The 23,868-nt window shown below is 32.0% G+C and overlaps 1 protein-coding gene across 5 annotated transcripts in view; it reads right to left on the bottom strand.

Annotated features, from left to right (window-relative positions):
• The window catches only part of LOC108907802 (TOX high mobility group box family member 4), a 238,209-nt gene extending 215,701 nt beyond the window's left edge, over positions 1-22,508 (bottom strand). For 3 of the 5 annotated variants that reach the window (XM_018711602.2, XM_018711604.2, XM_018711605.2), the window contains exon 1: positions 13,612-13,927. In XM_018711602.2, the coding sequence (XP_018567118.1) occupies positions 13,612-13,680 (69 nt within the window). In that variant the 5' untranslated portion in view covers positions 13,681-13,927. Of the gene's footprint in view, positions 1-13,611; positions 13,928-22,454 lie in introns of those variants that run through there. The other 2 variants (XM_018711607.2, XM_018711606.2) reach the window with 2 other exon arrangements.
• Positions 22,509-23,868: the final 1,360 nt, after the last annotated feature.

The raw sequence follows: 23,868 nt of genomic DNA, 5'->3' as shown, positions 1-23,868 counted from the left end.
TTAATTATGATTGTTAAGTATAATAGCATGTTTATATTTCGCATTGCAATACCAAAATTATGACTTTTTTAAGTTTTAGAAATTTCTCGAGAATTCGAGAATTCCCGAAAATTCCTAGTCGAGAATTCTCGAGACCCGAGAAAAAAAATAGGCCGAAAAATCAGAAACCATAATATGGAATGGAATGAGACGAAATTTGTAATAAATATTATATTTGTAGACTAGGCGGTATCTGTTTTGGTTTGGGTGAATCGTATATCCACGGAGATTTTTGGCTTTTTGGCTTTCAAATATCACTAGAAATGAAAATTGTTCTATGCGCATAAAAAAAAACGTGGGCTTAACTTTTGGCGGTTCTATATGTTAAAAAAATTCGAAAAATGTCATATTTTTCTTCCTATTTAATTATGTATCTTTTCAAGAGTTGATTTTATGCGAAAATGGAAGAGGCAAAAATGTTTGTAATTAAATTTTTGACAAAACACGATTAGTTACAAATCGAATGAATCATGTTTATTATGGTTAAAATCGAAAAAATCGCAAAAATGGGGTTAAAAACAATACTTTTTAGGGAATTTTTTGGGGTATTTAAATTGGGTACAGGACCTTTATACTTGGCTCAAGAAAACTTCATGTTATGTAGAATCATCACACCAAATTTCATCTAAATCGGTTCGATAGATTTTGCATAATAATTTTGGAATCCAGATTTTGAAAAAAATTTGTAAATTTTCAAATTTTTGCACAGCAGAAATCAAGGCCCTTAGATACTTGAAAATTTAATCACATATAGAAGGGCTCTCAAGCTTTCAAACTTTTTTTGAAAAATTCGAATCCGTCAATTAGGAGAGCTCTGGCGCTTGTTTAAACATTGGTCGAATTTTTGTATTTATAAACAATTAGAATAACTTTGTGAATATTCAATTAAATAAAATTTAAACGAATGAACCAAACGTTTCTTCGGGTGTCTAATAGTGGCTGCAAATTATTTTGCAAAAACTCCAAATATCGATGTCCATTCAGACGTTCCTCAAAAACCTATGGACCTATTAAATTATTACACACTATTCCTGCCCATACATTAATAGTGGGTAATAATTTAATAGGTCCATAGGTTTTTGAGAAACATCGATATTTGGAGTTGAATACTTTAACTTATTCTTGTTTTGTTTTTCTATTTTATGTTATGTGTAAAGTGTGTTTGTAAAATTTTGTTAGTGAAAATTACATTCGAAGACAGAAAGATTTTCTAGGCTCTTATTTAAAAAATATGTACGGTTATAACATAGTAATTATGTCTTATTAAAATTTAAAAACAAAAAATGAGGCGCCGCTCGATGTCCACGGTGACATAAAATCACAAATATTTCCTAAACTGTTAATTTTGAACTAATTCTTTAAATTTTTTTTAAAGCAGGTTTTAAAAGTTCTTGGAAGGACGCTTCTTTAAAAAAAAAACAGATCGACTGGTCAATTAGTTACGTAGTTATAGCCGATCAAAGGACATTTTTTCAAAAAATACCTTTGGTATTCCGAGTACTTACACCGGAAAAAATTATTTGTATATTTTTCTTATTCAAGTTATTTCCTACAACTTTGCGTTTGGAAGTATTAGTCTATGAAGGTATTTTTTGAAAAATTTGCCCGGATGTCCCAGTACCTACATTTAGTGTAAATGACGGTTAACTTTGATCGGCTATAACTACGTAACTAATTGACCAATCGATCTGCTTTTTTTTTAAGAAGCGTCTTTCCAAGAACTTTTAAAACCTGCTTTAAAAAACTTGATTTGATTGAATATTCACAAAGTTATTCTAATTGTTTATAAGTACAAACATTCGACCAATGTTTAAACAAGCGCCAGAGCTCTCCTAATTGACGGATTCGAATTTTTCAAAAAAAGTTTGAACGCTTGAGAGCCCTTCTACATGTGATTAAATTTTCAAATATCTAAGGGTCTTGGTTTTTGCTTGCAAAATTTTGAATATTTGCAATTTTTTTTTCAAAATCTGGATTGCAAAATTATTATGCAAAATCTATCGAACCTCTACCTACTCAATTTAAATACCCCAATAAAATTCCCTAAAAAGTATTGTTTTTAAACCCATTTTTGCGATTTTCTCGATTTTTACCATAATAATCATGATTCATTCGATTTGTAACTAGTCGTGTTTTGTAGAAAATTTAATTACAAACATTTTTCCCCTTCCATTTTCTCCTAAACTCAACTCTTGAAAAGATACATAATTAAATAGGAAGAAAAATATGACATTTTTCGAATTTTTTAAACATATTGTGCCGCCAAAAGTTAAGCCCACGTTTTTTTTTATGCGCATAGAAAAATTTTCATTTCTAATGATATTTGAAAGCCAAAAAGCCAAAAATTTCCGTGGATATACGATTCACCCAAATATGGCTCTTTGAAACAGATACCGTCTGGATTATTGCTTATTAGGTACTTTTAAATTATTGCCCATTTTATAAAGAATAACTTTTTCTCGAAAAATCAGGAATAAAAAAGTTTACAAGAGTCCCCGTCAGAAACTACCTTAACTGATGAAGATTCTGAATATAACCAAGAGCATGTTGTTCTGGAATCAGAATCATCGGACTTGGAATCTGAAGATCTTTTACGTGAATTTGCAAAATAGTCCCTTTTTCTGATCTTAAATGTTGTTTTTCAATTTTAGAGGACTGATACTTTATCGTCTGAAAGAGGAGGAGGGGGGCAATGTCCTGTACAACTAACCTTCACTCTCCAGTTTCTCATAAAAATGTTTACACTCAAGCACGTAAAGTACATTTTCGCTGGATTAATTGCATTTCAAGAAAGATAAATGGCGTTTACTTAGCGTGGTGCAAGGACCTTAATCACTTATGATCGTAATTACCGTCCAGTCATATTCACAAATGTAATAAAATGTAGTTCTTGAAAACCTTTAGAAGATATTTAATTCAAAGCGGGATGATTAAAGCCAGTAAGATGTTATTAAGATATTAATGATTAAGTGGGCAATAAATACCTTAATGTTGGTGTAAAATCACTGAAAAAGTCACCTAACTAAATAAATCCATGTTTAATGATGGGTCGTTTAAATAAGTGAGTGCCGGTTGTGTAAAATTCAGTTTTATAACATTAATGTAACGGGTTGTTAATGACTGTAATTAAGTTTGTGTTAATATGAAATTCACCGATTACTATAAAACGAAGCACGATCTTTTTTTTCCTCTCATATGGATGATAATGATCTCCGACACCTACCATTTAGGTTTTACTGCCTACGAAGTTGTTCGTAAGAAATCAGAAGGAATGGAGTACACTGATAATGAATTCAACACATCTTGTGAACCGATGCTTAGTTTTTGTTTTAAAAATGTCCTCTCAATCTCTCAACTTCTTGTTTGTTTGCTTCTTTATTTATTAGTGTTAATGCATAAAAGTATTTACAACTAGTCAAATTCAAAGAAGAAAAAAGTGATAAAAAACTGACAGCAAAACATTGCAAAATATATAACAAGGCAGTTTTAAAATACTAAGTTGATATATTTCTCTAGTCAACAGTCTACAGCAAAAGCTCGATTAATTAAGGAATATTGACATAACTGCGTGCAAAGAATACCATAAAATACAATGTTTATCACTTTTTTGAACTTTTTTATGCTTAATTCTAAAAAATAATTAGCGTTGTAATAAATTTAAAATTCAATAAAATTCATATCGAGCAATGCGACAACGGCCCGGCGGTTAATACAAGGTACTAAGGTGTCCAGCAACCACCAATATGTAATTCAGTTGGTATCTGGATTCTACCGTGTCGGAGTGTTTTTTGCGTACCACTATTTCCTTTTCTTGAGATGTTTTCCAGCGAGTGCGCGAAAATTAGATTTGAAGGTGTAGAAATTGGTGGTAGACATTTTGAGCATATGCTGAAGTTTGTTTTGTACTTGTGCGTTTAAAAATTACTGAATTTTGCTTTTTGGTACTTTAATTACACATTTTTCAAATACGTAATTTGATTAAAAGTTACGTTCCTGTGTTAAGAGATTCATAATTACTAAAATTCGAGCTAATATTTAAGCACAACACTATCTTCGTACTACAAAATCGATACATTTTATTTTATTTATTTAAAAACTGGAAGACAATTTTCTTGAAATTTACTAAATGTTTCACAATAATAGCCGTTTACATTTTTTCCGTAGGACAAGTCTGCTGCGTGCACACGTGGTGTGCATCAGCAGGTTAAGCGCTGTTGTCACGTTGTGATCAAACTCCCCAATATTAATACTCGCTGCATTTTGGAAACTGTTAATCTTACGCCCCTGTAATATACAACCTTTTTGTTCATTTAATTTATGATTACTCTATCTCATGCTGAAGCAATGGCAGTCAAACTTCTTACACCATGTATACACCTAAGAATTTAACGACTCTGGATTTGTTTTCCGCTTGCTTGGTTTTGTCAATTATTTCATTTAAAACAAATCCTTGCCTAGCAACGTGTCGTCACCAAACTGAATAGTTGAATGAAAACGTACGAGTCCAAGAATAGATCCCTGTGACACTCCCGCACTGAATGCAAGACAAGTTGACATATAATTATTCTGTGATACATATTTATGTCTGTTGGTAAAATACGATGAAACTAAATTGAGAGGCCATAAAAATTTGTTTACAAGGACTTTCGAATGCTTTTATAAGATCTATTCGTAATTATTAAATACATAAAAATTGTCCTTGCTCGATGCCGCCATCCTCAGCTTCTACATGGCCAAAGTTGTAAAAAGAGTGTTCCTGAATCCAAATTGGAGTTGAAAGGATTTTCTAATTCAAAATGGTAAATTATTATAGTTTTTATTTATTTTCAAAGATTTTAGCAAAACAGGGAATGACATAAATGGACCTGTAAATCCATTGATTATCAACAGTGTCTTTTTTGTATAGTGAAGCAATTGTTAAACAGTTAAAAAATATATTCTGAGGAAATTACTATTATAATGACATAAAGCTTGATTAATCTATATCTAATCGTAAGGGAGACAAAATAGTGTGTTATTGGTTAATTTGTTAGATAAAGACTTGGCTGTTCAGAAACTAATAATCTATTTCCAGCAATTGGGATTGTGTCACATTCTTTTGGCTATATCTCCCAACAGACCTAACATCACTGTAATCGTAAGAGGGGACTCAATCTAAATGTGCAAGAATAATTTATTAGTTTTGTCCTGATTTAAGCACAGAATCAACCCTTAAAATATTTTATATTATTTAAAAAAACATTGCGTTTATTATCACACCTTCTGTTTTTCTTTTACCAAACCTCTTTCTAATAATAAATACCGATAAGGTTTTTTAACTTAATCATTCAAAACAAACAACTGGTTTTAAACAAGAGTTCATTGGCCGACTTTCTTGTTCATTAATTTTTAAAATGTGATGGTGTATAACGCGATGACTTGAAACATCAAAAATATGTCTAGAATATGAAACGAAACAAATATTTCATAAAAACAGCAGTTTCCAATAGAACTTGACACACATTCAACTTTAATATATAATGTACAACATTGTGAAAGAGTAGTGTGTATGTTATGAAAAGAAAAGCTATGTGGGGAAGCGACAGCGATTGCTGAAAAGTACGTTAAATATTTGTTGTATATAATGGGGTCAGACAGAAAAAGGACATGGAAAAGTTTTTGTGAGTAGACAGTAATTGTATTGCTTGTAATTTATAATGGTAGAGGAGGGACCGCATAACTCCCGTCGGCCATAATTTCTAATATAACTGCTGGTTGGAACTTTATGTCTGAACTTCCCGAAACACACATATATTTACACATATACCTACTCTAAATATAAAGTTTCAGTAGGTAGATTTGTGGAAAAATCAGTAGCTTTCACGTATGCTCTTCAATCTCTCAACAGAATTAATTAATGTAACACGAAACTCATTTTACCAGAAAAAATACGTAATTTTCATATTATCTTTTGTAAAGAACACATTGTATAAAAATACTCTTCCACTACGTTTGCTGTGGTCGTGCGAAAAGTCCAAAGATGGTATCTACAATTATAACACGCTCGATTATAAAAACATTACACCGATTCACCTCCGTTAAAAATTCGGTACCCCACATTTTCCCAAAACGGCAACGTGGAAACTTAAACAAAGCCTTTCAGTATTAATGAGCGTCTTGATGTAATTAACTGATAAGTCTTACTTTGGCTTATTACAAAGTAAGTCCATCAAAGTACACAGAGGAGGCACTTAATGTAAATTGCCAAATAACTAAAAAGTCGCTAGCAACTTTCCTCATAACATCAATCTAAAACTTGGGCGAAACTTCAGGATGAAAACTGTGGAGGACCCAAAGTCATCGCGTGAGTTTTGCACATCACTCGCAAAATTTCTGGGTAAAAGTGATTTAATTTCCCATGGGTATTTTGTTATAATAGATTTTCATTATGTTCTAAGCATTTGTGTGCGAAGTTGTGACGTTTCTCTAATTGAATTTTGGAACTTGGTGTTTTGATCATTATTATGTTAAAGAGGGACTATGTGTAAGTAAACACGGGTGTCCTACTTAAACTAGGATTTTCTCGTATTTGTAATGCTTCTTATACAGGGTGAGTAAAAAAGAATGGGTCAACACTAAGCTGGAAATACTAGACACCAAAATATTATGTTTGAGCTTATCATGCCTTATACGAATGTCACTGGTTTACGAGGTTTCAATTTTATTCTGAAATTTCTCAATAATTGGGAAAGCTTTGATAGCATGATTCTAAAATTTGGTAGTGTTGGGTTTTTTGGTATGAGATTTACGAATTTGAAGCTTATTTTGACGTTGCTCCTAGAGGGCGCTTGTTTCACAGTATTATTTAGGTAACTCACAACATATTTTTTTATCTGTTGAGCTATGCTTAAAAAAGTTAAAAATCTAAAAGAACGTTCAATTCTACATAAAAAAATGTACTCTTGTTTAGGTCACCTAACTTTATCAGTTTCTGAGTTATTTGCATTTAAAAGTTTCAATGTATTTTGTGGTGATTTTCTTTCATGCATTGATAATGCTATTTCTTTTCAAAGTAGGCTTGTGTCAAATTTTCATGTCAATAAATATTAGCGTATTTTGCGTGCAAAATTATTAGCTATTGATCAAAAATGCCACGACATAATAATTTTCCAAACATTGAGATGCGTGATGTGATTTGTGTTTTTGCCCAGGCTAATTTTAATGGACATGCACCTGTACCCAAATAGATTGCAACCTAATCATAAACTATTCAGAAATCTTTACAACCGCTTAGGCGAATCTGGATCTTTTCTGCCGAAAAGTAACTATGGTACTCCAAAATCTATCACAGTCGACGAAAAAGAGGAAATTTTAATTCGTGTTTCAGAAAGTTCCAGTATGAGTGAGTACTCGTCGGTTAAGTGCGGCAACGGGAGTAAGCCAATCGCCCATTTGTAGAATTTTGAAAAAAGAAATGCTCTATCCATATCATTATACTGCGGTTCAGCAATTATTGCCTCAAGATTTACCAGCTCGCCTACAATTTGCTCAGTTTGCACAAAATATGCAAATGGAAAAGCCAGATCATTTGTGGGATTCCGAAAATCCGCATTCTGTAAAAGAAACACATTTTCAGCATGAGTTTAAGGTGAATATTTGATGTGGTTTAATTTCTGTTTTTTTTTCATAGGACCTTTTGAATTATCACCCAATCTAACTGGACCTCATTATTTAAACTTTCTTCAACATAATTTAAACGAGCTTCTAGATGATGTACCACTCGCTTTAAGAGAGAGTATGTGGTTTATGCACGACGGTGCGCCACCACATTTTGCCAGTATGCCAGTATTTAAACGAACATTTTCCTCATAGGTGGATTGGCCGTGGAGGAATTTTGTTGGCCACCGAGAAGTCCAGACTTAAACCCTCTGGACTTCTCAGTATGGACGTAATTGCAATGTTTTGGTTTTGAAGTACTGAAATTAAGCAGAATGGAGAAGATACATTTTTCTATGCTTGAACAAATGTTGAAAGCCGCATCTTGTTTAGTCTCGCAGATACATATTTTCCAGAAACATCAATTAAAAGAAAATCAAATATCACCAAACCCGTACGACCTAGATATAATACATATTTGTTTATAGAAGTTCAATGAAAAATAAAAAATGCGTTATATAGATGGTGTTCCATTAGAAACCACAGAGAATAACGCTCAGAAAAAGGTACATCCTGTATAATCAAAAATATCTTTAAAATATATGATGAAATTCATATATTGTATCTTTTATTTTGGACACTTTTTTTGTACTACTGCGACCAGAGTTATGAAAGAATCCATGGGAGACCTCTCCCTACAGGGTGTTATAAATATAAGTGGTAGCATTAATGACCTTAACTCATTCATATTTATATGCGCAATACAGTTTGTAGTAGATATGTCCGAAGTAATTTATGTAGAATTAAAGCTTGTGAACATAAGAAATATTTAAATTATTAAAACGTATTTCAGTGTATACACCTAGACACTCGTCAGAATATTCAAAAGATTGTAATTCAGTAAATCCAGCAGATGTGTCCTACATCAAAATATTGTTCTGTTAATAATAACAATTATTTAGACGTAAATTATGTCAGAATCATGGTATTTTTTTTTAAAATCGATAGTAATCCGCATTTGTTTAAATACCAAAGTTGAATATGTAAAGCAGTGTTTTTTCTAACCTCTTTTTCTACAAGGATAACGATGCAGTTACAATCATTTTTCTGGATATTAGAATCAAATCTGAGTAATGCAAGAGTTTCCTGTACCCGAAATCATTGTTTTCACACATTTGTTTTTAGTTCAAGTATTAAAAAGTTAAACAATAAACATAGAGGATATTATCTTTTATACAATAACACGACATTATATGATTATGTAGTATTTCTGTGTGTCCTACATTTTATGATACAACCTTACTGAAAGTATTATCGTGAGAAATGACTACCAAATGTTTTATTTCAACTGTTCAATATTGCGTAAATGTACATTTCATTAGACAATGTAAATTGTAAATAAATAACGAAGGTCTCATTAGAATGAAAAACAACTTATTTAAAAATATCGTCATATACATATATTTAACATCAGGTATAGATAGACATATTTAGAAACATTTTATAGTTTACGACTGATCTGTATTTCCCCAATACACAAATTATATTTACGTTTTTCAAATGAGATTTACACAGGAAGCATAAAAATATCATGAAAACATTCGAGTTTACAAAATGTTATCCACATGTACATTTAATCATGATTTCATACGAGATATAATTTATGTTATTTTTTTTATTCTGCTCATTAAAATTTATACAAGCCCAGGAGTTTTATTGCGCCAATAAAAAATGTCGCTCGTCTCATTTCGAAACTAGAACAGAAAAATTTAAATTTGCATTACTATTTCTACATTTATTATTGCAAAATGTAATAATGTCACGGTAGATTATAGTTTTCTTTCTCTGACCTTAATAAAAAATGTACTTCATAAAAAAAAGGTCTATATAATAGCTAGGTCTCTTATCGAATTTAATACAAACTTAACGCTCTCGAATAATATAGTAAATTGGTGCACATTTATGAAAATATACTCGAACAACTTTGACTTGAAAAATGCTAAATATTCCACCAAATAAAAACGTTAATTTGTTGTTAATAGCTAAAGATTTCAACCGAACATCATAGTACTATGACCGATTAAGTAGGTAACAAATATTTAGCGATTAACACCAAAAAACATAACTGTATTTATATAAATAGTCGCCTACACATAAACTGGCTGTTTAACTTATTGCTTCGACAAACAACGATTTACACAAAATCCCCAAAGTATACAAATCGGCAACAACTGATTAACTTCAAGATAAAACCACTTAGAATCGAATAAAAATAAATTTGATGCCAACAAACTCCAGCGGAGCGAAAAAAAAAAACATGTTTTAATTAATTATGCTTTTGCAATACATTCTAATATTGTCAAGAAATACATATCGACATTGGAATGTGTCTTAACAGACACATACAAATTTTAAACATTCTTAAATATGTTACAAAGGACTACACAACACTTTTATCTAGTCATAGTCCTTAGTCATGGTGAAATTGACGCACAAAAATGAATTATGGAAATTGTATTACCATACAAAACCGTTTCTCTCCGTCAGTAAATTACAATTTTAATATCTCGTAACATTTAGTGTATAAAGTAAAAGGTATGTCAAAACCCAGTTGGTGACGAAGTACATAATATAACATAACGGTAATGGTTATGATGAAGCACTTTAAAAGAGTATAGTGGTACACAATAACAAAGTTTAACAATGGAGGCGAGAAAGTTGTTGTCTCTGGGGGAATTAATAAAAATTTGTTGCTGGCAATGGAGTTTAATTTATCTAAAATTATGCCATTGTCGTTTATTTCAAAGTGTAAAACTTTAGATATTTCCAAAGCTTCCATCACTGGAACTATAAAATAACAGTAACGTTAAGAGTAAAAAAAACTAAAGGTACTTTGTTTCAATTAAAAAATGTGCACCTAACTGTCTGTTCAGTTTCAATAGCTGTTGATTCATCTGCAAAAACAATACGAATAATGGTAAATACATATGGGGAACTTACGTAAGCGGAAATATTTAAATTAACATCAATATGCTAGGAAGATTCATTTATTAGAAAATGTAATAAAACTGCAATTAAATATCGATAAAAATTGAGAGAAAGAAATCTATACACACCTCGAAACAAAACAAGAAGTTAAAATAAATGTTCAGGCAAATAATTAATAGTAGTCATCAACATGCACTACCTACGAGCGTTTAATAATATATCTATATTGAATTTATATATGCAGATCGATTGGTATATAATTAAAACTATTCAACCGTAAAAATGCTGCGATAATTAATGCAATTAACTGTTATTTAAGCCTGTAGTAATTTCATTTCCGTTGTTAGTACGTATATATGTATAACAATATATATCAAATTCAAAAAATTGTGTTCTAGAAACTTCCCCTGAACTTGTTTGACATTTGTAAACTGCTCTTAAGCTAATATAACCATTAACCGAGTGTTTTAATATGTCGTCACACTATACATACGTTTTCAAGGAGGTACAAATGTATATTTCCCTGCTTTGCCCATTTAGTTGCAAGTGAAATGTCGCAGAAAATAATTTTCCCTGTATTTGCCATACAAATACTTTAATTGAAGATACACATTTACAACACGAATCCATTAAAAATGTTGTTGGTTCATAAGCGGGATTAAAGTGAAAGTATAAATAGAGAAATTTTTCCTCGATAGACAGTTATAAATAAACTCCAGTCTTAAATTTCAAATAGTTAATGTTGACCTCAAATGCTTACATTTAAGTTCAATTACATCTACCACAAAGAGTAATTATTAAAGAGTGCTTCTCGCCAGTACATTTTCATGTGTTCAGTTAAAACACAAACATATGGTCCGTTACAGACGCCAAAACATGGCAAAGCTCGTCTAAATTTAAAAAATATGATTCTTGAAATGTAAACGACGATGGGGCTCGACAGAAAATTTAATGACTGCAAGGAATATGCTTTATCTTACAACGTTCTGGAGGTGCTAGTATATTTCACAACATTTTTCATGTAACGTAGGTAGGTATATGCTATTTATTGAACTACAAAATAGTACTGGAACACACAAGATACGTATTATTTATAAGAGTCTATTCATCTAGGGACAACTCTGTCAATGAATTTGAATATGTACGTCAAAATCTCGATCAAAAGGGAATGTTTTATACCTAAGGTACCAAAGGATTCTTGCACAAGATAGCAACCTTTGATAAGTACCTAATACTTGGAAAACATTGTAGCGTAGGTTTATAGAATTTTAGCACAACTAGTCCGGTTATAAGTTGATTCAAATACTTATTTAAAAATATTATCAGTTGTGAAATTATTACGTACAATTTGTAGTTTTTACCACACTTTCAAGCAATATTGTAGGAGAGTTTTACATAACTTTTAGGCGAACGTTTTTGTGCACAATTTTGTGTTTATCATGGCAATATTTTTGTGTATCTAATGCTCATATTAAACTAAAATTGCGAGTATATCGTACATCTTTAGATTTAATAGTTAATACACTGTTTTTCTTGAAATGTCTTACTAAATAATTAAATAAGAATTATTAAACATAATAGCACCAAATCAAGAATACATTTTACAGACGAATAATAAGATTTTACCAACAAATCAAATTCACACTCTTGTTATCTTTCAGGTACACTTTCCAATATCTAAGTACGCATAATGTATAGCTTTATGTGTCACCGTAAACAATCTGTTATCTCTATCGCGTTAAAAATGAAATGAAAACATTTAGGGGAGACTCGACCGAAACGGAATACATTTTTTCAAAACCACGTAATAGAAAAGTAGCAGATGTATGCCTAAAATTACTCATGAGCATAATGAAAAGTGCATTTTATCAAATTAATGTTGGAATTAAATATTTTTGGGAACTTATATACCGTTTTTTTTTAAATATGCAATCTAACCTATACAAGAGTAGCTTAGGTTGTTTGTCATAAATTCGTTGAGTAAATGTTTTTGAGTGAAAAAATTATAATACAATTTGTAGTGTTTTTAATTTTCTATACGAGTCAAATGGTATATAGTATACTTATTAGTTAATTTTCGTTCATTGGTTGCTTCTACTGAGGATCTTTTTTAGGCCAAGGAAATACAAATTATTTCTTTGACAGTCAACCAAATTTGATTTTAACTCTTGTTTGAATATTAGTTTTAAAAATGAATCTTAACTGTACCACTAACAAAAAAGATGTATGTTGTCATATCAGTTTTACTAGAAGTATGTTTTCTTAAATATTATTACATATTGACGCATTTTAACTGATGATATTGTGGGAAAGCACTACTCTGCGGACTACATGTCGTTGAATTACACACCCTATGTCCAGTAAATAAGAGCTACGCTAAGATCAAACGTCAGGAGAATTACCAGGCCTTGGGTGTCGATTTAGCGATTTTAATGTTTTTTTATCCAAACTCAAAACATGTCCGTAGATATAACATACAAGCCAAAATAATTAACAAGCATTAAAAGCGAATAAAAGATTCAAGACTACATTTATTAATTTTTTTCCCGATATATTAAAAAATATTTAATACTCTACTTATGATGGGCGTATATATGAAAGGTTGTAGTCTATAGATAATGGTAAATGCAATATTGAGTCCAACATGGTATTTGAAGTGTACTGAACTGAAATTTCAAATTTTCTACACTTTAATAACAGCGCTAGCATGAAGTATTTAGTTGCAGATTAATTTGCAAAGTGAGTGGGCGATTATCGTTCGTCGTTTATAAAAAAATAAGAAATATACGGTATTAGGGGTTTGCTACAATTTTCGGGTCAAATTCCTGCACCTCCGCCAACACCTCTCGTCGACCCCAAGCTGTAACTTTGCGCGCGACGCTACATTTCAAACTCCACGCCAGCCCATGTGCTCTACCGCGAATTTCGGAAAAACAAAACAAGCCGTACCTTATACAAGTACTGGTCGAACATCCTACAAACATCAACATCAGTACCGACGCAATATGTGGCTTCCATAGTCTCACAGTTCCCAATGAGCGTGGTGATAGAAGCCACAATGGGCCTTAAATGTTCCAGCGTTGTGAGCACAGGTAGTCCACGTGACCAAGAAAAAAATATAAATCCCAATCTCTGGCCACAACAGAAAAAAAAACACCAATTAGCACAGTCACTGAAGGGGGCGCGCTAGAACTCCGGTTGTTAAACGTGCGCGTAATCACTATTGCATGTTTCCGGGACACAACGTTGTCTACGGACACTGTGACGGCCTGGAACCGAATAACGCGTCGTTGTTGCGCGACCCCTCCCCAAACTTCTCCCCCTACTCGAAAGTTGCGCCAACTCGGCCCGGTTCGCGAGAGGCCCGCGTCGATCCAAATCTCAAAAATCCATGAAAAAGGAATAAATAATAACATCCCCTCTTATTTAAATTACATTTTATTCCGCTGTATGTGTGGAATATTGAATCTCCCTCTCTCTCTGGGTAGGCTTTGATCAGCGCACCCATCAATCTTGTAATATTCTCAAAGAGCTCTCTTCGTACATCCCCTTACTTACACAACACACCCAAAAAATCTTATCACTAATAACTAGAGATTAACTACGCGCCATGCTTTGAAAAAAAGATACAATCACGTCCTAATAATCGACTTCCTGCTCAAAAACCATCTCTATGGAATGCCCCACCAGACGAGAAAGAAATAAGCTGTAATAAAAGAGACGTAACATGTCTACATATTGATCCTCCTCTTGTACCTTACAAAGCAGCTCGTATGGAAAATAAAGAGCTCGTCAGAAGTTGAGAAATTCGGACTGTGTTTACTCCACATATTAAAACCTTGTGTGTCAAGGGAATTCGGCCATTAGCACTTAATCATAACGCTGCACAACTTCTTCGGCGTCTAAGAAATAGTTACTTAAGAAAAGCAAATATTCTAATCAGTGGTGTCGTTAATCTTAATGTTTCTTGTTATTGCGAATGGGTTGCAAAAGCAATTATGCCGAGCTAATGGCATCTAAGAGCTTTTTCAGAAATAAGGAATGGTTAGTGTCTCCGTATAATGTTAAACATATACCGCACATAAAATATGTTATTTCTAGGAGCATACAATCTCAAATGTATCTGAATGACCAGAGATTTTTTGAGAGTAGCGTTATCTGCAAAATACCTTGTTCAGATTGTAACGGGGTTTATATTGGCCAAACAAGTAGATACTTAACAACCAATTACACTATTAAACCAACAAAATAAAACAGCTATAATAGCATGTTCGGAATTTTTATTTTTATACACAGTTTCAAGTTTGATGGAACTGTTGTACATGAAAGATAAAATAATTATAAAAAAGGCTTCCACAAGAGACGGTTAATAATTAAGGAATAGCAATCATAAAAAGTAAGACATCCAAAACTAAAGTACAGGGCGATTCACTATATTTTGATCCCTCCATTAACTTTTTTGTTTTAAGAGTTATAAAAAAATGTGAAATACAAAAATTGCACGATTTTTTATAAAGTTTTCGAAAATGATAGTAGAAAAAATGAAGACCAAACAAAATGGCCGCGGATGTGAACTTTGTTAATTTAAACGGAACACCCTATATACTTTTAAGTATTTGGATAGAACGTTCCCTGTCGAGCATAGTCATGTAGAGTTTGTAGGGTCCATCTCTAACAATAAGTGAGATAATATTAAAAAACGAAAAGAAGGTTTTTTATTAAGGAAATACATTTTGTATTTGTTAGACCTCTTTTAGGCATTTCTGCCTTTTTTCCAATTACGTAAGGATTTAGATTTAGTTGTAATATATTTTGACATATCGGACATTGATATAGTCCAAAATGCGAATAGGTATTTTAACTAAGTCTCACTAATTAGGCCGTGAAAAGCCTATTTACTCATGGACAACGCTATATGGTTGGTGACAGTGACAGGTAATGTTATGACAGCATTGTTATTGTTTGACAGTTTGTATTGAATTTCCTGATCTTTCCGTTTCTGGATAAAACAAATGGGGTTTCCATTTGAAGTTGAACTCCAAATGACTTCTTAACCCGGTGTAAATAATTTGAGTTAATTTTCACGCTTACTTTATTAAATTACTAACTCAGCTTTCATTAGTTTACGTCAAATATCTTCTTATACAGGGTGATTCAGTCATAATGTCATTAATTTTAACCACGTATTCGGAAGGCTTAAGGGCCCCATATTCTTTAAATAGTGTTTTCCGCAAAGACAAATAATTTCAAACATTTTTCAATAACTGAATAATCTAAAGCTTATCAAATAATAGGAATGTTATGTCATGCCATCTGGGTATTTTCATAGACGCCGCAGTAAAAGGAATAAACAGGTGCAAAAAATGATCAAACCATCAAGGTTTTAGGTACTGAAATCTACGAAAATACTAACTTTTTTATATATAATTCCACATGTAAATATTCTTATAACATTTACTTGCTTAGTCCTAGATATAAAATTGTTTACTTTTATTTATAAGTACGTGAAAATAATTCTTAAAATGTGGGGTTAGAATAACAGCAAACGCATGTTTTACAAACGCTTTTTTTTAGTTATTATTTTATTTGAGTAAATTTAAATGGTAACAATGAATAAACAAAACATCAAGGATTTTATTTTTGTGCTTACTTTTGTTCTACACGTTTTGCTTTTAAAGATTTCAGTACCTAAAAACAACAGAAATTTCACTATTTCTCGGCCGGGAATATGGCCACCTTAATAGACAGAAAATCGGAAAAAAAATTTTACTCGACTTACATAAGAAAAACATAAGTATTGCTTTCTCAAAAACAATAAGTGCCTACCTAGATTACACCAAAGTTTAGATTTACACTAAAGTGTACATTTATTATGTAAACTGTGGTTATACGCAACTGCATATTGAATAAAAAATTGAAATACTAAAACTGTGTATTATTTAACATAATAAATTATAAAACGTGAAAACGTCCGGAAACAATCATCTCTTTTCATTACATTCAATTTGATGACACGATTTCCTTCGACAACTTTTTGCTCTATTTTGCATGGAATACGATCCTACTACAGTTCGTATTAGTCTAGGAGCCAGATCAGGTTCCGTGTACTAGCTATAAAAATAAACATTTTTAAATATTTAGTTTGTTGATAACAATTAAACTGACCACTTTCAGGCTTTGCAACCAAGTTTTTTGAATTCAGGAGGTCAAAATACTTTATAGAACAAGTTGTTTGCAGCCGTGACACTCTGGTTGGCAACGGAACCCTGTCTGGCTCCTAGACTAAAGTGCACGTGCAAATTAGAAGGTTAGTGACCTCGACACAGGTTAGCCTAGGTCGGAAACACATAACGAGTTGTTTATTTGTCTCCGTCCGATTGTATTTTTATCTTCTATTACTTACAGTCAATATTTAAATACTACATACATTTCACCCTCTCTTTATAATTTATCTAGTAAGTGTTGGTTCTTTATGTCATTATTTCTGTAATGAAATTGGAATGGTTATTAAATGAAATTTAAATTATTTGAACTCTTGGAGTTTTGTAACTTCAATATTAAATTTTATTTAAAGTGAAACAGAGCTAATTTCTTTGCAGCCATAATAAGTCACATTTGGTCAGATGAAAACCCGCACACTACTCGTCGGTTTAGCTTTCAGAGAAGATTCGGTGTCAATGTATGGGCCGGAGTATATGACGATCGTTTAATTGGGCCCCATTTTCTACCTGAACATCTGAATGGGCCGCGTTACTTACAATTTTTAGTAGAAGGCTTACAGCAAATTAAAAAATTATCACTATGATGTTAATAAAAATGATTTTTGAGAAGGCATGCTCAGACCTCCTCGAGGTTCTTGCTGGGCAACAATAACAATTTAATATGTTGATTGCATAATTATAAAAAATAATTTATAAACAAGCAAACCGTTTATTTATTGTCTTTATATGAGCGAAAATATATTAATATGGCAACATTGCATCTAGGGCGCCTTGTTCATATCGTAGCCGGCTGACGTCAGCCGGTCAGTAACAGCCTGAAAGGGGGGTTAGATAATGATTTGAAAATATTTTTGTTCAGCTTAAATATGCATTAAATTTTTTTTATAACCTTTTTTTCTGTCTGCTTTTAAAATTAATGACATTATGTTGAATCACCCTGTATATTCTAATAAATGAAACATTTTCAAACTTCCTCATATGACGAAAACTAAATCATTTAATACTTCAATCGTATCCTACTTTCCTGTTAAAAAAATCAACAAATATATTCACAAAAGGGTTTATACTGCCTTGAAATAATAAAAAAAAGAAATTTAAAGACCCAGCAGAAAACTAGAAGTAGAAGCGGCTCGAACATAGTTCCCATTCTATTTGATCAGCTCCAGACGGCATCTAGGCTTAAGCATAATGGCAGCACATTGAATTCCCAAACAAATTTGTTCGAGAAAAGAAGATTAATCAGCGCGGGCCCACTAAAAATGATATTCCCCTTCCGTATTTTTTTTACGACCGTAAAGATCTGGCAGATTCGAATTACAAAGCGAAAACACATTCGGCGGTGCCAATGTTTGAGGAGAATAAAACACTTATAAGAAACATTTCAAGTACGAAGGTTAATTAAAGAGGTAATAAAAAATGTTACTTTATGCGAATATTTAATGACCCATAACTCTGAACTTTATCTTCACGTATTCCATTAAATCCACAGTAAAAGCTTCACTGGCGAAAATTATTATTAAAAACATGTACGGGCTTTTCTCTTTTACAATTATTGTGTGCTCTAAAAGTTCATAACTTTGTATTATTATTATTAGTGTTTACAAGCCATAGTTTTTCAGTTACATTTTAAGGATTGCCTGTAGCCTGATTGATGGCGACGAACTGTACAAGGTCATTCGCTTAACATTCTACTACATATACCTTTCTTACATTTCTGTCTGAGAAAAAACAGTAAACGAAGGTCTTAGGAAATTTTCTTGAAATTTTAAAGCAGCATATAAACTAGTTTTTTTAATGAAACACCCACATACTTCTCATTTTTTGGACTCCTCTGTTTTTTGATGATAATGATACACAGGGTGATTCACAACTTATCCAAAAAATTTGGGAATAGATGCGGCTTGAGAAATGGAGTCAATATCTTTAAAATAATTGTAAAATCCGAGAGATATTTTCCGAGAAAAAAATTATTGAAGTTGTAGTACATTCGACCATTACATATCTTGACAACTGTAGTTCCTAGCGTCATTCGCAAAGTGCGTGAAGAGCCACGTGGCCTCAGCGACTCCGAATACTGAAATCCGATTTTACAATCGTCGTTGCGTCAGTGTTTACCTATTATATGTGGTGTTTACAATAGTTTTTTAGTAGTTGGTGTCAAAAATGGTTTACGTGTATAGCAACTCGGAGTTGATGGATATCGTTTTAATTTATTTTACAACTTCGTTATGGCCCCGGAAAACTTACACAGTATACCTGTACATACTGTAAGGGTAGATAATTTGTGGATATACAGGTGAATAAGACTACATTAAAGGTCTACAGAATTAAAAAATTCCAGATCGGTCGGTGTTAGGGAAATTCAGTTTTTTTGTGCCGACTTTTATAAAAATGTTGCCATTATGATCTGTAAATTATATAAAATTACAGTAAAGTCATATCAATAATACCAAACTGAAGTATAAAGAATTTCTTTTCAAATAGCTGTTTTCATTGCGAAAATAATATTGAAAAACTCATTGAAAATATGTGTTATCAGAATTTTATTTTTACAAAAATAAAGGGAAGGGACAAAAAAATTAAATGCATTTTTCATTCACTGGTTCACACAAAACCATTCACCCTGTACGGTTTCCGAGCGGCACAAAAAGAATGAACATATTTATAGTACCGTCTTGTGAATTTGGAATTTAGTTTTCAGTTAGTAAATTAAACATTTAATTGGTATTACGAGTAAACAGTACTACAAAAATTTTAATTTTTTATAAACTACTTTATCTATTACATTTGTGTTATAATTATATACAGGATCATACCGAACTTATCCAAAAAAATTGGGAATATATGCGTCATGAAAAATAGAGTTGATACCGTAAAAATAATTTTTGAAAAATTCTTATAGTTTCCGTGAAAAAAAAAATGATTGAAGTTGTAGTATTTTCAACCTTTACATCGTTGCGCTACTGTAGTCTCTAATTTTGTGCACTGTGCGCAATGTGCTTTCCCTCCACGTGGCATCAGGCAAATCCGATGTTAGCATTAAAGTTTTTGCGATAGTGTTTACGTTAGTTTTTCAAGTGTCAAAAATGGCTTACGTGTATAGCAACTAGGAGTTGATGGATATCGTTCTAATTTACGCTGAAGCAAGACAACATTTGTATTAGTTCGTAGAAGCTGGATAAGACGGGTCCAAATGTGTTTGTATATTCATATTTTTTTTTTGGATAAATTCTGAATACATACAAAATATACATATGTATTTCAAGTTTGTATTTTTTTTAACAAAATGAAAAAGAGATGTAAGTAAATATGGACAGATATGACAATTATACTAAATTAAAATAAAAAATACTATTTTATTTGCATATCGTGAGATAGTAATATATGTTTATTCATATACTATATAAAAAAAATTGCTCAACCACTTTTTTAAAGTTGTTTGAAATAGATAAGATTGCAAATATTTGCCTGAAATTTAATCTAATACACACTAATGGTGTCACCATATCACTTCGTTTTATTAGATAATAAAGTAACAATAAAAATACCTCCCGAAAATTTCATGAATGGGATTTACGCATCGAGTCCAACTATTAAATATACGAGGGAGTTTCAAAGTAAAACGGATATTTTAAAAATAAGAACAACAAATAGTTTTTTTGGCAAAACCAATCCTAGGTCCGGATGTCCTTCAGGTTGTAGGCACAAGCCTTTTGGGTGGCTTCTACATCCATAAAACGCTTTCCTTTCATCCAAAAAATCATCCTATGGGTCCATTGGTTTATATTTTCTTTCACTTATTTCTTTAGAGCTGCTGATGTGACTTTTTGTTTTATGCGCTGTTTGCTGACTCTCTCGGTGAAGTGGCCAACAGTAATCTCCCATCATATTGGTGTTCCAGCGTCCTTGATAGCATTTTTCCATATGTTAAAATGTGAACGAATGATTGGTGATATGGCGTTTTTAATGTTATTTTTGGAATCAGAACACTCAAAACTATAAGAATAAGGTAAACACACCTAAAAAGTTTTTTTGTTCGTTGGCTGTGTATTGTTAAACAAGTTACATTATAATTCAAAAAAACTCGCTAATGCATTTCCTATAACAGTTCTATTTCTGAATAAATGTTTTTCAGCGTAGTTTTGTATTATAACGTAACTATTCCTGCATGTGCCTGCATGATTATTTATAATTTGTAACAATATAGGGTATTAATCTGTAACACTACGTCAAAAAACAACGTATTACTAAATATTTATCAACCTAGCAAACATCAGATAAGTAACCATTTAGGATTTATCTAGTATTTGCAGAACGTTGATTCGTTAAGTATGTATTTAATTAATATCTAACATATGGAACGATTTTTTCAATATATTTGTCGAGAGCTCGAGAACATAAATATTTAATCCAGTCAATAGAACTCAAGAGATAACTGACATCACTTGCATTTTCGTAGTACCAACCAGTGAAAAGCAGCATGAAATATACGTGATATAAAACACAAGACTATTCTGTAATACAATCTCTAAGCTAAAACTTACTAAGTATTGTTTAAATAACACAAAGTTAATGACCTAGATGTACCGTGTACCTACTCCGACTAAACTTGTTTCCTTGGTTGTTCTTCGTCGTTACGAAGCAATTTTGAGATGTGTTTTTTACTCACTTTTTTCCCAACATAGCTTCAACCTATTAAAACAGCGGTTAAAAGAATAGTAATGATTGGAATGGTATGTTTTTCCCATATTTAACTTTCAGTGGACATACGGATGTATACATGGATGTACATAAATGGTGATGCTATTAATAATGTATCACAAATTTGTTGATTTACATACTGTTAAAAAAATTAAACCGATGGACAGTATGTTTAGGAATTTGCATGCCATTTGCATGGCAGAGGGGTAAATTCTAACATGATTCAAACGACTCCGTGTTTTAAAAATCTTACATTTAATGAAGCCGTGTTGCTCCCACCACAACCCAGACAAGACAAGAAACCGGGTAATAAAATTAATAATGTGCGCTGTACACACTTTAGATAATTCCCAGGATTCAGGATAATAGGAAGTTTTTTAATGAATTAAAAAAAAATGTTAACGTGGTAGCAAACGCAGAGGCACAGTCTTTAATAAAAAATGCTTGTATTAAAAAGCAGGTCCCTATGTTATATTTGGCTTAACTTGGTGAAAAATGTATTTAACACATTAGCATTTGTTGTAGATGTAGACATTTACCCGGTTTTATATAGGATTGAAAGTAGAAACTCATTTTCAAATGTAAAAAACCGTAAAATGAACTTCTTATGAGCTTTCGATTAAAGAGAGAATTCCCTCTAATTGGCCATCGATTAATTTCAGACATATAATAAGAAACCATCCTAACGGTCATTTTAAACTTTCCCACAATGCAGAATCCCCACTTTAAAACCTTTTCCTTACTTCAGTTAAGCGTTATCGTATTATACAACCGAATTAATTCAGGCATTAAAGAGTTAAGTGCGTTCTCATTGTTTTGCAGAAAAATATCCCCTAAGTATATTATGAAAAGCAAAGCAAAGCCGCTTACCTGGTAAGGGACTTTACAGGAGCGCACAACTTCTGGATAAGGTTGGTATCCTCGTTGAAGTCCTGGAAAGAAAACATTCGTTTTAATAGGATTTAACTCGATTGTTGTCTGGCAATATGTTAATATTTCACATAAATATGAAATTTAAATTACCAGGTATACTTGACAATGATTTTTAAAAATAAATTGATAAATTTAAATGCTAGAGCATGAAGGCAGTCGCGACAACTAAAAGGCAGATGAGTTAGCCAGAACTGAATTAAGGACAACAGTGAGACTGAACAATTTTTGTACTGAAGGTTTTAGTTTGGAATGCTGTAAGTAAGGCTCCAAGGATACAACTTCTCCGAGACCTAGTCCTAACCCAGCTTCTGTTCCACTGTCTGTGATGAAGCCATCCATAAATCATACCCAGACATAATTTTTCCATTGCATTCTATATCCACTCCTACTCTTTTCTATTCCCTGGAAAAAAAACACACGAGGCCATCAATATCAAAACTTCCTTGGGACTTTAAAAATTTTTCAACCTTCGATTTCGTTTGTAACAGATAAAACAGATCCCTAATTTACTCAATGCTTGGAATGAACTGACGTCATGGGCTTAGTACGTCTGGAATATGGGGGACGACAACCCTTGAACATTGGGCGCGATATGCGTCGAAGTGAAAATTATGAAAGTAGGTGTAGACTGCCAATGCTGCTAATAAGCGTTCGACAGATATTTCGTAGAGAAAGCACCATCAGGAAGTCATAACGGTAATAAAAACAAAATTAATAACACCAAATTTGCTACTTCACAATATGATTTATAGAAACGACTTTGTATAATAAAATAAGTGTATAACGCAAATGTTACTCGAAATTAAATATTAATAATTTACTATCTAACTAAGTATATGCAATTAAAGAAACAACTAATAACGAATTGGACAGGAAACAGTTATTTTGTTTTAGAGTAGGTACACTTATTTTATTAACTAGGAATTAAACTGTAATATTTAGCTCGCATAGATTCAATAATCAAAGGAATTGATAATGGTTTTTAGTTCTCTTTAGTAGAGTGAATTTCATCTAAAGCTATGATTGGATAAAACAGCAATAGCAACAGGAAATATGAGTAACCGCTATAATATGTTTCGAGTTATTTAAAGTTCAAATTTTACTGTTGTACGGTGTCAGTGTGTTGAATACCACAATGTAATTGAAATTCATGAAGTAGATATACAAGAAATTAAGGAAACCATCACTTTTGTAGATTTCCGAAGTGACACCTGGTCAGACAGGCAAATCGTTGAAGATATTATTATGAAAGACTCTCTCAGTGTGTGTGGGTTCCTATGTTTCGTTTTATATCCTGATATAATTTGAATTTAAATTTGAATCTGTTGAGATTTTATTCTAATTTCTTAAA

Source organism: Anoplophora glabripennis, unplaced genomic scaffold, assembly GCF_000390285.2.
Source record: "Anoplophora glabripennis isolate ALB-LARVAE unplaced genomic scaffold, Agla_2.0 scaffold100, whole genome shotgun sequence".
NCBI lineage: Eukaryota > Metazoa > Arthropoda > Insecta > Coleoptera > Cerambycidae > Anoplophora > Anoplophora glabripennis.
This window is presented reverse-complemented; position numbering and strand designations above follow the sequence as displayed.